Source organism: Alternaria conjuncta (assembly GCF_024043145.1).
Source record: "Alternaria conjuncta strain BMP 0040 chromosome Unknown scaffold_5, whole genome shotgun sequence".
NCBI classification, from domain to species: Eukaryota; Fungi; Ascomycota; class Dothideomycetes; order Pleosporales; family Pleosporaceae; genus Alternaria; species Alternaria conjuncta.
The window spans coordinates 1065203-1079894 of NW_026250094.1; the positions used below are offsets into that span (position 1 = coordinate 1065203).

At 53.1% G+C, this 14692-nt stretch overlaps 4 protein-coding genes across 4 annotated transcripts; all 4 read left to right on the forward strand.

Moving 5' to 3' along the window:
* Positions 1-304: 304 nt before the first annotated feature.
* On the forward strand, positions 305-3132 carry J4E85_004010 (uncharacterized protein; the record flags this gene model as incomplete). The annotated part of the gene is made up of 2 exons (XM_051468272.1): positions 305-2789; positions 2843-3132. 2 exons carry the CDS (start codon positions 305-307, stop codon positions 3130-3132), a joined length of 2775 nt encoding a protein of 924 aa, XP_051327864.1.
* A 1314-nt stretch (positions 3133-4446) lies between these two features.
* J4E85_004011 (uncharacterized protein) lies at positions 4447-5223 on the forward strand (the record flags this gene model as incomplete). The annotated part of the gene is made up of 1 exon (XM_051468273.1): positions 4447-5223. One exon carries the CDS (start codon positions 4447-4449, stop codon positions 5221-5223), a length of 777 nt encoding a protein of 258 aa, XP_051327865.1.
* A 969-nt stretch (positions 5224-6192) lies between these two features.
* J4E85_004012 (uncharacterized protein) lies at positions 6193-8242 on the forward strand (the record flags this gene model as incomplete). Its single annotated transcript, XM_051468274.1, has 6 exons — positions 6193-6356; positions 6420-6687; positions 6770-6910; positions 6975-7286; positions 7349-7458; positions 7507-8242. The coding sequence occupies 6 exons, from the start codon at positions 6193-6195 to the stop codon at positions 8240-8242; spliced, it is 1731 nt and encodes a 576-aa protein (XP_051327866.1).
* Positions 8243-10853: 2611 nt separating this feature from the next.
* On the forward strand, positions 10854-11600 carry J4E85_004013 (uncharacterized protein; the record flags this gene model as incomplete). The annotated part of the gene is made up of 1 exon (XM_051468275.1): positions 10854-11600. One exon carries the CDS (start codon positions 10854-10856, stop codon positions 11598-11600), a length of 747 nt encoding a protein of 248 aa, XP_051327867.1.
* Between the last annotated feature and the right edge of the window lie 3092 nt (positions 11601-14692).

The window sequence follows — 14692 nt, forward strand, 5'->3', positions numbered from 1 at the left end:
CGTTTTGTGAACGGGTGTCTCTAGACCTATGGAACGCCTCCTCCAAATACACACAATGGATACACACCACTCGCGCAAGCACTGTAAACCTTTTCATTGTTGATGCGCCACACTGACATTGTTGTTAAACAGAAGCAACGCGTTAAGTACTAAGCTAACGCGAGTTCGGCGCCAACCCAAAGAACGTCGATTCATCTCCCGATTGATCTTTTGATCCGTGCATAGCGATACCAGTCCTGCGCAGCCTCCTCTTTTGTCTGAACGCGACCTGGAGGCATCCTCGAGGTCCACACAGACATGCTCAATGAGCGACACGGCCGCGCCGCCTTCAGTTCTCGACAGCAGCCCCGCCGCGACTGCCGTTGACTTGCCAGCGAAGACACCGCCGAACCCACCACCGACGACCACGACGTCGTCATCCTCGCCCAAACCCCTTCGGCACACGCCCGCCCACATTGAGAGCACCACCAAACTCGCGAGAAATGTCTCCCCGGGCCTGCTGGCACGCATGAAATTCCTCAACCAGATCGCCGACACCAACAACAAGAGCGCCGTCGACGTCGGCCGCATCGAGGAGGACCGCCTGCGCCGCCTGGACGAGTTCCGCAAAGCCCGCAGCCTCGAAGTCGAGCGCCGCGGTACTGCGTGGTCCGGAAAGGCTGGTCAGGCTCCCGCAGCTGGAGAGACGCCGCTCGTGCCCCAGTCGACCGGCGAGAGCGTGCCCACGCTGGTGATGGAGCCCGACTTTGACAGCGACCACAGCAGCGTCGTCAGCACCAGCGATAAAGTTCTCCCATCTGAGTCAGAAGCCGAAATAGAGCTCGACCTGCAAAAGTACCGCCTGCCCGACGTCACCAAGTCGGAAAAAGCACTCAGCGGCACCATTACCGCTGCTGAACCCGAACCCGCGCCCGCACCGCCCGCCGAACCAGCACCCACAGTCGCGCCTGCCAAACCAGAACCTGTCGCGCCTGCCGACCCTGAGCCCACCGCACCTGCCGAGCCAGAGCCCATGGCCGCGCCTACTCCCCCACCCAAAGACACGCCACCCCTACCCGCCCCCGTACCCGAAGAGGAGCCATCCGTCCTCGACGACAACAATGGCATCGACATCGCGTCCTACTTCGAGAAGCGCCACTACCCCCGCGCCAACTCCATCTACACCCTCTCCAAGGCCAGCTTCACCAACCAGATCCAGCAGCTGACTTCGATGAAGCTGCCGCCCACAACCATCGCCTCCGAAATCACCGCCCTCCCGACCTCCACCCAGGCCGGACGCGCACTCCACAAGGCAGCCAACGACATCCGCCTATGGATATCCAAGACGAAAGAGGTCCTCAGCGGCCTCGACGCCGACGATGACGTAGAGTGGGCCGCAGCTGCCGGAAGAGAAGGCCTGGAGGAGGTGGATGCCGCCATCGGCAAGTTCGAAGGGCTCGTCAACGTCTACATTAGCGCAATAGAAGACCTGCAGTCGCGTTCCGACATTGCGCTCCTGCCCACAAAAGACCAGACGACGCTTGTCAGCCAGATGGAGGACATCGTCATGAACTGGGGCGAGATCAAGCAGACGCTCAAGAACATCAAGAACCAGGTCGAGGTCGCCATGGAGTGGGAAGAGCTGTGGAACAACGTGCTTGGCGAAATCGGCGCCGAGGTCAGAAACCTCAGTCGTCTGATCTTTGAGATGGAGGAGCGCAGACACCGCGTCATCTCCGACTCAGTCGCCGAAGCCCCCGAGAAGTTTGACATTTCCGAGCTCGAAACCGTCGTTGAGGTAATTCCCCGGAAGCAGTCGATAATCAACAGCAAGCGGCTTAGTATGCCGCCCAGTCTATCCATCGTCTCGCCCACCTCGCCCATCCCGCAAATCGAACAAGAGAATTCGCGACTGCTAGCCCTCTTCGCCAAGCTACAGCCACTGCGTGCTTCGCTCGACTTCCTCCCTATGCGACTCAGCGCCTTCCAGATGCGCGCGAGCACCATCTTTCCTTCCGCCTGTGACGAACTGGTACGGAGGAAGGAATCGCTAGAAGAGGAAGAGGCTAAGCTTGAAGCCGACGCAGACGCGCTGAGGCAAGAGTTGGGCGAAGACAAATGGGTGCACAGCTTCCGTCAAGCCCACAGCAAGGCTGCTGCCATGTACGACTCGTGCATGAAGAGCATCGAAAGACTGCAGCAGGCCATCGAAGACAGCGACGAGGAGAAACTAGCTACGCGCATCGCCACCTACAAAGACAAGCGAGATCACTACCCTCCGTCTATGAGGCGTGTGCTTGAGCTCATCGATATCGAGATGAAGCACAGGTCCACAGTCAACGGTGAGATCCTGCGTATCCAAAAAGACGTCCGCGCAAAGGTGGAGGACTTGGAAGACGTGACTGGAAACACAGACATCATCTTGAACGACTTCACTACATCGCGCAAGCTTCGTGACTCGGTCTCCACCGTACTGACAGAGGGCTCATTACCACAGTCAAGCCTTGACACACCAGGCACATCCCCTGCCTCAAGCGTCGTCATGAGCCGTAAGAGTAGTGGACAGCGGCCTTCCATTACTCCGGTAAGCAAGAAGCCTCGTCAGTCCAGTGTTGCGAGCTTGAAATCGTCGGCCCCTCCCAACCGCCGATACTCCAGCATACCACTGGGTGCTGAGAGTGTCGCTTCTCGCAAATCTACACTTGAGCGTTCCGCACGTTTGGACTTTACACCTTCCCGCGCCATGGCTGGCACTGCAGCTAGTCAAGCACGCGCAAAGACGCCGACCGATAGGCCTGGGCCCAAGCCTCGTTGGAACTCGGACACGCACATGCGCGATACTGTCGTCGGGCACAACTTTAAGCCGTTGACTCTGACCACACCTTCGCCGTTCCGAAAAGACGAATCACCCGACGGATCGCGACTGGGCTCAGCAAGCCGTTCATCGATACCCCTCAGAAGCCCATTGAGTCGCTCCTCAGCTCTTTCGCCGACTGCATCCAGCCGTTCTCCATCAACTACTCCAGGGCAGCAGCGCTCTGCTCGATTGATGCCAAGCCCAATGAACTCCTCTCCCGTTACTCCTGCCAAGGGCAAGCTGCCGATACGATCAACGCCCATGTCTTCCTCAAGTACAAGTACGCCAGCGTCTAGCCGTCGTGTCTCAACAGTAGTAGAAAGCGGCAAGAGCCCTGCCAAAGAAGAAAGTCCGGCGGCCCGTCGCGCATCACGCCCTCCGAGTGCCGCAGCCAGTCGTCGCAGCAGTCTGTTACCTACACCTAGACAGCGCACCTCATCCACTTCCGAGGCCACCAAGTCAACCACACCTGCTAAGTCGACCCCTCCTGGACGCTCCAGCAGCAGGCTTGATAGCTTGGCCGAAAGTCGCACTTCAAGCCGTGTTAGTGGTCGCCAGTCAAGCGTAGGAGACAGACCAATTTGGAGATAGGCACTTGCAAATCGGACAATTCACCTCGACGGACCGGCGCAGACCTGATCGATACCTCTTGTTTCCAAACGAACGACAGCAACATCATGCAATCAACGTTAGCGAAACCTACTTATTCACCCCCAACTTTCACTTCGCGTCTGGATCCTGGCTTGGTCCTAACCCCCGTTCCCTAATATTGCCTTCTAGTACTAAGCATCTGCATTCTTTCGAAGAAGAATCTCTCTCTTTCCCCGCGATGTATCATCGAAATATCCATCTCACCTCTGGACCATTATATCCACACTTTTGATTTGTTGCTTTTTCCATCTGGCGTTTTAGCGGTTGGGAGAAAGTATCCTATACCCCGGAGTTTCACACATGTTTTTGGCTTTCTTTGAAGAAGCATTTCTGATTCACACATGGCTGAGCGAGCGAGCGTATTTGGCGAATGGAGTGCGTGTGAGCGTTGGCATGTTTTTGTGCGTGCTAGGCGCTTGCAGCATTATGGAGGGAGGGATCTTGAGAGCATGCGGGGAAGTATGCTTTTGTAGATAGGTGCTAGATTGGTATCCATGGGTGGGCTGGGGGTGGATGGTGGAGGTTGGGGGCAGCAGACTAATTCTATGTACGAGCGAGTGTATGTTAGATAGTTGAGCGAGATATAGAATGATACCATAGTAAACCGACATCTCCTCCAGTATTGACTGTACCGCCGATGTGACTCACTGGTTAAGGGTCAAGCCCGGTCATCAATGCCATTGTCTCCCGGTATTCAAGACATGCGCACGTGAGTGGGTGGCATCATTTGTCCTCGAACCAAAGACTTCACACTTGACCCATAACAAATACCAAGACAGCAACTCTGGAGTGTCTTACTGGTATCTTCTTTGGATACATGATTTTTGCAAGACATTGTACTCACTGTGCCCATATAAATTCCTACAAAGTATCAACCCTGTTACTGCATAACCACCTACATCAATCTTCACACGAACACACAAGACCTAAAACCTTCACACCTAACCACATCCATTCCGATGACGCCCACGCACGAAGAGAAGTTTTTTCAACATAAGAACATGCAGAGTTGTTTAGCGGTAAACTGTCGGTTCTGCAAGTGGGAACGCGAACTCGATGGTGTTCCAGTAGAAGAGGTAGCCCCGCCTTCGCCATCGACGCTTGAGAAGATACGGTTGGGCCTCAGGGTGAGGGCAGCCGCGAGGAAATACAACGAGACAGAGCGAGAGTGGGACGGTACTGCATCTACATCCTGGGATCCAGACGATGCACGTTGGGATATGAATCCACTGGCGTCGCCGTTGGTGAGTAGGAGTAGGAGGGATAGCATACATTCTTGCGAAGAAGATGGTATGGAGGATAGGGAGGGTGTGGAGGTGTACTACACTGAGCAGTCTGCATCCTCACGCGATGGCAAAATCGACAAAAACACCCCCGAAGACATCGAGATCCAAGACAACGACACCAAACCACCAAGCCCCACTCCAAGCTCAGCCTACAGCACCGACAATCCCCTCGCCCTCGTCCACAGCCCTCTCTACACACAAAGCGAAAGCGACATATCTGACCTACCAGGCGATAGCACCTTCTCCAACTTTCTAGATGAAGTCCTTTTGGATCTTGGCGCTTGGCTTGATGCTGGGGGTTTGGAGAAGGGCGGCCTGCACGACGATATGCCGGAGGAGGAGTATGCGGAGTATAAGGAATGGAACAAGGCGATTGGAGGAGGAGTTGCGAGGGGTATGGTTGAGCGGGGAGTTATGGGGGTGGAGAGGAGGAGGAGGTGGAGTGTGTGATGACGATGGTGATGGCGATGGTGATGGCGATGGTGATGGAGATGGGATGGTGGATGTGGAGGGGGAGAAGGATTATGGTGATGTAGAGTGGTATCATATGTTAGGTTTATCGCACGAATAGTTCTTTTGACTGATGGAAGTGAACGTTTAATCTCCTACCATCACTACTTCGACCATATGGAGTATCAAGACTTCCATACCCTGCAGACGGCCGACCTTTTAGATTACTGATCCTGCATAGCGGCCGTGGTGGCTGAGCTGAACCCGCTAGATACATGCAGGGGGTAGCCTTCAGAAAGCCTCCGACGGTACTAACCGCTGCCGTTGCATATCCTCCGCAAAAGAGTCCCTGCGTAAATCTAAATAAACTTGGCAGTACACGGAACGGAGTTGACGATACTGTCATCCGGATCGGATGTCAGTTTGGACACCGACATCCGCCGGCGCCGCCCAATTGGAAAACGAGGATTGCAAAGCACCGAGTCTACGCACCTACTCAGGCTGCTTTTGATCTCCTTTGTGAATGTACGTGGCAGCTAGCCATGCAGTATCGTTGGTAAGCGACAGGGGTGGGTGGGGGAGGCGGAGGGGTGGAGGTGGAAGTCTGTCCCGAAACCGTGGTGGGAGTCTGGGCACTGATTATTTTACTGCGTGCTCCTGCATGTATTCATACACTTAACCGGGTTTGGCACATTGTATAGGTAAGATTGGAAGCGGTATAGAGCTGTACCATGCTTCAAGTTCCAACTTGACGGCCTTGTCTGCTTGTCGGTGAAATGGAATCGGCCCTCTAGTGATTGAATGCTTACGATCATGGCTTCGTTGTATCCCGCGATGGAAGAATGAAGAGCATATATAAAGCACCGTACACCACCTCGAAGCTTCATCAACATCGGATCCTCATCAGTGTCTTGCAATTACAATACATCTTTACTTACACTCGACAAACACTTTCTCCCCAATCTTGAAATGGCACCCGAACAAGAGCCAAAAGGCTACCGATGGGACATCATCACAGCGGAAGAACTCAAATACGCTCCGCCGTACTTTCAAGATGTCCCAGAAACGACGACGGAGGTGGAGTGCAAGCTCAGCGGCGCCTGGCCCAAATGGCTCCATGGCTCTTTCCTTCGGTACGTCACCCTCCACCCTTCACATCTGCCCTAAATCCCCAACTAACATCAACTTCACCACAGGGTTGGCGTAGGCCGTTTCACAGTCCCCACCTCCGAAGACGACTCCACACCCCGAGTCATCATCCAGCACCTCTTCGACGGCCTGGCCCTCCTCCACAAATTTCGCATGACTGACGGTCGCGTGTATTACATGAGTCGCTACACTTCCAACGGAATAACGCGCGCCGCGCAGCGAGACGGCTACGTCAAGAACTCCTGGGTAGGACCGAATCCCAACACGCCTCTTTTCGAAGCCCAGGATCCGTGTTCGAAATTACTTGGAGCGCGTGTAAGTCTGATCATCCTCTCCTCCAGTCATGGTTATCCACGAGAAGTGATGGGAAGACTGACTGGTTTTCGGATGGATGTAGCAAACCGTTTTCCTGCCTCATGACTCCATCGAACCAGATGCTCTTAATGTTCATGTTCAGCCGAGACGTGGTATGCATCTACCGGAGGATAAGAATCCGAATTCGAGGGGTGTCAAGGCGGAAGATCCGGCTACGCAGGAGGTAAGACTATCCACATCTCCATTTCATGCCAGAAGAACGCGACGAAGCTCACCAAGAGACATAGATTCTCGTTCACACGGACTGGAACTGCATGCAAATCTGCGATGCGAAGACGCTCGAGCCAAAGCGTTTACTCTCTCATGCGGTCATCGATCCCGAGCTCGCTGGAACAGGTTGCTGTGCTCATCCCGTCCATGATCGCAAGCGAGGACAGACGTACAACTACTTGATCGACGCGACGGGGATTATGTATATTTTTGCGTTGGATGTGGTGGCGAATCCGGCGCGTCTGTTGTGGAAGTCGGCGCTGACGTGTAAGCCGTGCTACACGCATGCTCTTGCTATGACGGACAAGTATGTTGTATTTGTCAGGAACGTAAGTAGTAGTTCAGAAGGGGTGGAGCGGCGGGATGTGGATCGAATCTAACATGCCACCAGCCTGTTATATTGGATCTCAGTAATCCGAGCAAGACCCTCGTCGAGGCGATGGTATGCGAGCACGACTCCCCTGTGTACTTCTACGTCCTAGACAAGGCCGATGGCAAGGTGTAAGTTCTCTCTTTTCATCTCCAATCTGACTTACTAACACTTTACAGCATCGCATCCTACCAAGTCCCCAACTTCTACTTCTTCCACACAGCCAACGCCTACGACTACGTCGACCCCAAAACGGGACACACGAACGTCCATGTCGACATCGCGAGCTACAAGGCCGAACACTACCCGTACCACGAGTACGCCATCTCGAACGTCATCAACCCGCTCAAACCCTACCAGACGGGCCGCCTCGTCCGCTACGAACTCTCCGCCGTCAACACGCGCGATCCCGCCGTCGTCGCCCGCGGCACCGTCAAAGCCGCTATTCCAGACATGATGGCGGAACTACCTCGTATCTCCAAAGCCGCATCCATGGACCCAAACTACCGCTTCGTCTACGGCGTATCCGGAAACGGTATTTCCGCTCCAGGCACAGATGTTCCTATCGGGCGTCTCGGTAACGGCGTCGATATGCCACACGCGTCTTTCTACGGCCACCTCTTCAAGTCTGATTGGTGGACTGGCACGTTCAAAGCGTGGGTACCGCAGAATGGCGAGAGTTGTCCTACGGAGCCGATTTTCATTCAGAGGCCTGGTGCGACGGAGGAGGATGATGGCATTGTGATTACGATCACGATTAACAAGGAGGGGACGAATAGTATTCTTGTGGGGCTTGATGGGAGGACGTTCGAGGAGGTGGCCAGGGCGGATATGCCGCAGGTTTATGCGCTGGGGCCGCATGGGTCGTTTGTTGAGGGCGATTTTGGGGTTGTTGGTACTATGGGGCGAGACTAATCGCATCGTAGAGCGTGCAGAAGAGATCGTGGGAGACACTGGGCCGAACATACTTCCTGATGAGTGGCGTCTGTGTGTTGACAAGGTGGCTGCCGAGTTGCAGGATAATCATGAATGCGAGCATTCGCGACGCTTTCAGCGCATTTTCCATGGCGCACCCAGGAGAGGCTTCAGGTGCGAGATGTGCGATGCACGCCATCACAAGTATATCTTGCAGTGAAGATACTGCTATTTCAACGTTTGTGAGGACTGCTGTCGCAACCGCATCTGAGGACGGCCTTGACTCGTTGTGGCCACTCCCATCCAACGTTACATCTCTGTTGTTGGGGACGTTCTCATTCCTCTGAAGTCCGTCACCAAATGGACTTTCACTCATTAGATTAAAGCAACACAATCAGCATCTTATCTGCAAATTAGCCTCGTGCTCCGCAAGATTTTCTTTGTCCTCGTATCCGCCAGGGAGCAAGCGAGCACTCATATCCGGGTAATTCCACGGTACCGTATAAGTCGAAGCATGACTCTCTCTGTCAGGACATGCAAAAGACAACAGATTAAAAATCTCTCCCAATACATCCTTTCTCTTTCCGCAAACGATGTTGCTACGTGCAGTCTTCAACCTCGTAGTGTTCGGCGCATGCGTCGTTGGCCTACACCCAAGCAACGAGATCCGGCAGACGGATTGCGACGAGCTTGGAAACTATCCTCCGTACACCGGGCCATGTGAAGTCGAAAGTAAGCGCATATATGAGTCTCCGGCTCTCCGACGTTGAAGGTGCGCGACGCGCTGACTGCAAGCAAGACTGCGGCGCAGGGCGACTCAATTGCTTGAAGCAGGTACCGCCATACACCAAATGCGCTGGCTATCCGACTGTGGGTGAGTATGCATTTCCACGACAGGTGTTTTCATAGCTGATGAGGATGTAGGCTGTCCTTTCATAGGATGCGCGTGTACCAGGTAGGAAGGCTGGGGATGACATCATCAACGACGGGTTAGGCTAGAAGTGGCTTAGTGCCAGGGTTCGTTCTTTCGTCCATCCTTCGCAGGGGCGCGTCTTCTCTCTGTCTTTCGCGCTCGACCCTGAGAGGTCTCTGCCAAAACGCGGGACCTGACTCGCACATATAGAAGACCGCCATCTGGAAACTTGCCCCGTATCGATGCCCAGGCGAATATATTGCTTACACGATCTGAGAATGCGCGGCCAATCATTGAGCGAGCGCAAGCTGAACCCTCTTCCCCGCTGGTTGCCATTGTTCTCAGACTGCTGCCTGAATGAAACATAACAACATCGCATAATCTCGTCCTCCTTCTCAGTACTTCACCTATTCACGGGCCAGAAACATCACCCCCCATACGAACAGTCTACCAACGAGCTAGCCTTCGCTTGCGCTATCGAATCCAACATGGCAACGAAAACCCCGTTTGTCCGAACGTATAATACATCAGCCGATTATAAAGACGGACTCCACGTGGTATGCGTCACAGCATCGATTCATTCGTCACTGTCATCCTGACGAAAGCCACAGTTCCTGGAAACTATCGACCCAGGTCTTGACTGGGAGCCAGCGCGCACCATAGGCTTACGTCTCTGGTACAAAGCCTACGTTGATCTAACACCCGAAACATGCTACGTACTAGATGACGGTAACGGACGTGTGGTGGGTTATTGTATCGGCGCCGCTGATACAGCGTCTTTCGCGCAGCGCTGGCGCGACGTGTTCACTCCGACTATCGATCCGAAACTTGTGCCACCTCCGGATGCCCAGACCAATGATTCGCGGATGGAAAGAGAAGACGCTAGGCACTTTCGAAAGGCTGTATATGATGCGGACTGTAGTATGCTGCTGCCTTGGCCGCAGGTGTTGGAGCAATGTTCGGCGCATCTACATATCGATATTCTGCCTGAGTATCAGCGGAAGGGGTGGGGTTCTATGCTCATACAGCATTTCCTGGGTGCAGTTAAAACTTTGGGTGCGAAGGGGGCCCATCTTGACATGGTGCAGTCAAATACGAGCGCAAGAGCTTTCTACGAGAAAGTGGGATTCCAGGTTTGTCCGCATGTACTAGATGATGGAGCGAGTGGCCAGCCTGGTGTCAACGGCATCGTGGTCACATTGGTCATCAGTCTATGAGCACTTCAAGTATCGTCAACTGTGTCACTTATCCTATTGTTCTTCGCATCAGCTTGAACTTCGTTGCATGAAAGATCTGTGGGCTGTTTTACAACTGTCTACAACGTGGCCGTAAAGTCGCCGTCGTGTCGAACTACCCATACCTCGCGTAGTCTTTCTTGCGCCTGTTGCTCACACTAACCCTTCCAGCATGTTGAGAGATGTCAACGCAACACTTACGCAATGGCACTACTTAACTTTTCCAGAAGTCTTACGGAGACAACAGTCATCTCTGACCCCAGAGCTTCTCCCACGCTGGAAGTTGAGTCAGTATGATGCAGCGCAGCCATGCAGACAAAATATGTTCAGATGCCAACGGATCTGCTGTTGTCAGCCACTGTGACAGACTTTTGCGATCCAGATATATAACTCCCTCCTCCATTCCTTACATCCGGAACCAAAAGGCAGACACCGACATCGCAGAACCAAGAGACCTCCCGCAATGCCTCACGCAACCCAACATCCAGCTCTTGCGCTCGCCACCTCTCCCACGAAAACATCGGTTACGCCGAATGGTAAAGTTCGATCTGATAGCTTTAAGAGCGTTCACGAAAGGAAGGACCTGCAGCAAGCACATGCACTGAACCCACTCGACCCTTTTGAAGTTGACGGTACACCCGTGAACGAGTGTTCAACTGCAGCACCATCCGAATATGACCTCGAAGAGCTGAGATCAACCCTCACTGAAGCCAGGAAAACCATGTATGCTGCTATGAAGAGATACAGCGACCTACACTGGATCGGCGAGCTTATTTACGAGCTCCCAAGTTCACCTCAGGTCTATGCCGTCTCGGAAGCTCCAGTCGAGGAATCAGATCACCCAGCACGGGAGACCCTAGCGAAAGCGCCACTTCCTCGCGCCAAACCAGACCCTGTTTCTTACGACGAATTCATCAAGATGCTGGAAGATGGAGGCTTTACCTGGCTGCTAGAACACGTAGACAAACTCAACAGCATGGACGACTTCGCCGTCGCTCTCACTGCCAACCCCGAGCAAAAGCGCTGCATCGTTGGGCGACCAAGGGGTAAGATCTTGAAGAAAGAACAAACTGACGATCTTGAAAAAAGGATATGCTGTATGCATAAAGGTGGTGAAGATTTTCGTCGGCAGGTTGTTGACCACGGGCGAGACCCATGGAAGTGTTGGCCACCAAATGCTGATGAGGACAAGGAAGTGGTTACGAAGTAAGGCATTTATGAACTTCATTCTGTCGTGTTGCAGATGATAATCATGTGGCTCAAAGGGTTCTTAGATTATCTTTACTATCAATCCATCTCTAAGCCCCACATATGTCCTGTTATATGACGTACGTCGGCATCCACAGCTGTACATTTCATGGTCTCACTTTGAGTAGTATTCGTATCGTAAGATTTGCATTCTAGTCCCAAAGTCTAGCACATACATGTGTACTTAGGTAAGATATAACACAGATACTTGTTCCCAAAAGTTACAGTCCTCCTCCTCTTCCCTTGACGCCTGCTCCGACGAACGCATGGCTCTCCACATAAAAGCTTCACATGCAGCCTGCGTATCAGCAACCCCAGAAAGGCCCGACGTGAAAAGCGGTGAGTACCATTTCATCTCCGCAGCATCCCTTGGCGCACGAGGCCCATCCTCAAAGACATCGTTGTTCAATTCGGCAACTGGTTCGCCACGTGCGTCTGTAGCTTGGCTAGCGTTACCGTGATATGGGCTCGGGATTGTCGCGTGTCTAGGTCTAGAGTCGGGGGTAGTCGAGGTCGCAGAGGCCAACGGAGACGCATTGTCGGGTGTTGTTTCGATGTTGGTATGTGATGTCGCGGAGGCCGATGAAGACGCATTGTCGGGTGTCGTTTCGGTGTTGGTACCGGACGTTTGGCTACCACTCGATGGTGAGTCGGGGCTTGGGTTACGGTCATTGCGTCTATTTGGTAAGCGATTGTATGCTCTTCTTCCTCGGCGCCTCCTTCGTCTGGGCATTTTGGTGTAGTGTTATCTTGGTTGACAGTTTGTTGGCTTGAAGAAACAGTTGCAGCTTTTCTAAATATTGGTATGATGTTTACGAGAGCACATCGCGTCGGTTCTTATACGGCAACCCAAAATGTGTCTCAGACATAAATCTCACTAAGACAATTCGTACATACATCATGGAATCAGACAAGTGTCTCGTCCAAAACGACCGATTGCATACCGAGAAACAATCCAAAGCCTCCAGGGATAGACTGCATCCTGGTATGTCCGCTCTGCAGAAGCCCTAACACTCATCCCAAAAGCCTACCCATTGTATCCTCATCCATCTAGCCCTATCGTGCATCACCAACCCCCCTTCTCCGATGTGCATGCCTGACCACAACACTCACACCCCTCCTCCTCATCTCATTCGCTACAATCTCCGCTGCCGCAACGCTTCGATGTGTACCTGCGTGGCATGTAGTCTGTATCGATGCGATCTGGTTTCCAGCATTGAGATAGTTCGCTATAGCGGTGATGGCTTTGTTACTATAGTGTCTCAGATCAGCCAGCCGTCTGCTACCTAGGAACCTGAGTTGTTCCAAACAGTATGGTAATGGAAAATATAGAAGGGCGAAGGGTGAATAACTCACATTTCCCCCATCGCCGTCCGACTGCCCAGTATAAACTGTTGCACTTGCGGACTTACGCCGGTATACCTTTCACATATCTCGCGGGGTGGGGCACGCCATTTATGGCAGTATATTGTGAGGAGGACTGGGACGCCGGCGGGTGTGTGTTGGAGGAGTTGTGCTTCGGCGTTTGGGTGATGTTTGAGGACTTCGGTCGAGTAGGAGAGGATGTAGAGGGTTTTCTGGACTGGTAAGGGGGGAGGTGGTATGAAGGGCTGGGGATGCAGAAGAGCGGGTGGAGGTGGGAGGATCACTGGCTGCTGGAAGTGCTGTTGCGGTGGTAATAGAGGTGGTAGCGGTGCAAGTAGAGGGATTGGTTGTAGTGGCATTGGTATTGGCATTTGCATCTGCGGGATCGCTTGCACGAAGGGCTGAAGAGGGAACATCTGCATGTGTGGATATATTGGAAACATAGCTGATGATGTCTGTACTAGAGAAACGTAGTATGGCACGCTGGTTAAGAAGTCTACTTCGCGTATACAGCCATCCTGTGAAGACGTCGCAGTGCTGGTGAAGCGCGTCAGTGACCATCAATGACCTTCAATCAGAAGGGCTATGTCTGGTACATTGCGTATGTCCGTAGACTCATCAGTGTGAATGGTACAACCAGCAACTTGCGGTTGTGCATGATGAATGTGCAAGTTCTCAACACGCACTGTCGGACTCTCTGTCTCCGCTTTGCGGACAAAGAATGTCCGTATGTAAGCATGTCAGCATGTAAGCATTACAGTTTCGGTGTACTCTTTCCATGTACCAAATCAGAGCACTAGCACAACCGTCACACCGGATCTTCAGAAGGCCAGCTGACCGCTACCCCTTCCATACGTCACCTTCTCAAACAGCTACGCCACATCAACCCCAACGCTATCCACACCATGACCTCAGAGTTGAGTCTGTACCCCAGGACCGCGATAGTCGCCGTCTCGTCACGAAGTCCAAGTATCAGCTTCCCCATGCAGTAAGTTCTGCATACAGATAGGGCTGCATAGTACCACACGTGGCGCCAAAAAGTCCCGACCGACTCCACGCCAACCTTCCAGCCTGCTTCTACACCCATCCTTCGAAGCAAGTAACCGACCTTCCTTGATCCTCCGCATGATCCTCCGCTTGCAAGCTTCCAGCGGCACAGTATCAAACGAGCCTATCGCTTCACGCATGCAAGGAGTCGCTCAAAACTTGGCAACGTCCGCGAAGGCGGGTCAAGAACCTTGGAAAGAAGCCTAGGTACCGTGCCGCAAAGATCCTACCTGCACGCCCCAGCCGTGCATTGAACAAACTGGGCAGCATCTGGGCGGCTATCACGCCAATGAAACACGTCAAACGGCATTCGTGGGAATAATAGAAGGAAGAATAGGGTGATGGGTAAGCGAATTGTGGGAGGCTGGTGTGGTTGCGCTGCGGCTGAGATTACCGCTTTGGGACTGCGGCGTAGTCGATGTGATACCGAGTTGCTGGGTCACCTTTGGAACCTTCCTAGGAAGGATCGTGAATCTCGTATCGAACGTCAATGAATCCTTCCTCGGTGGCTACCGAAATGAGAGAAGTGAAATTGCATGATTCTAGAAGCGAGGGAAATCGTTCGATCATCGTTCTGGGAGCGGAGAGGGCGGCTATGATGAAGTTACGACATGGACCATGGTGTTGTGCGTGCGCAAATCT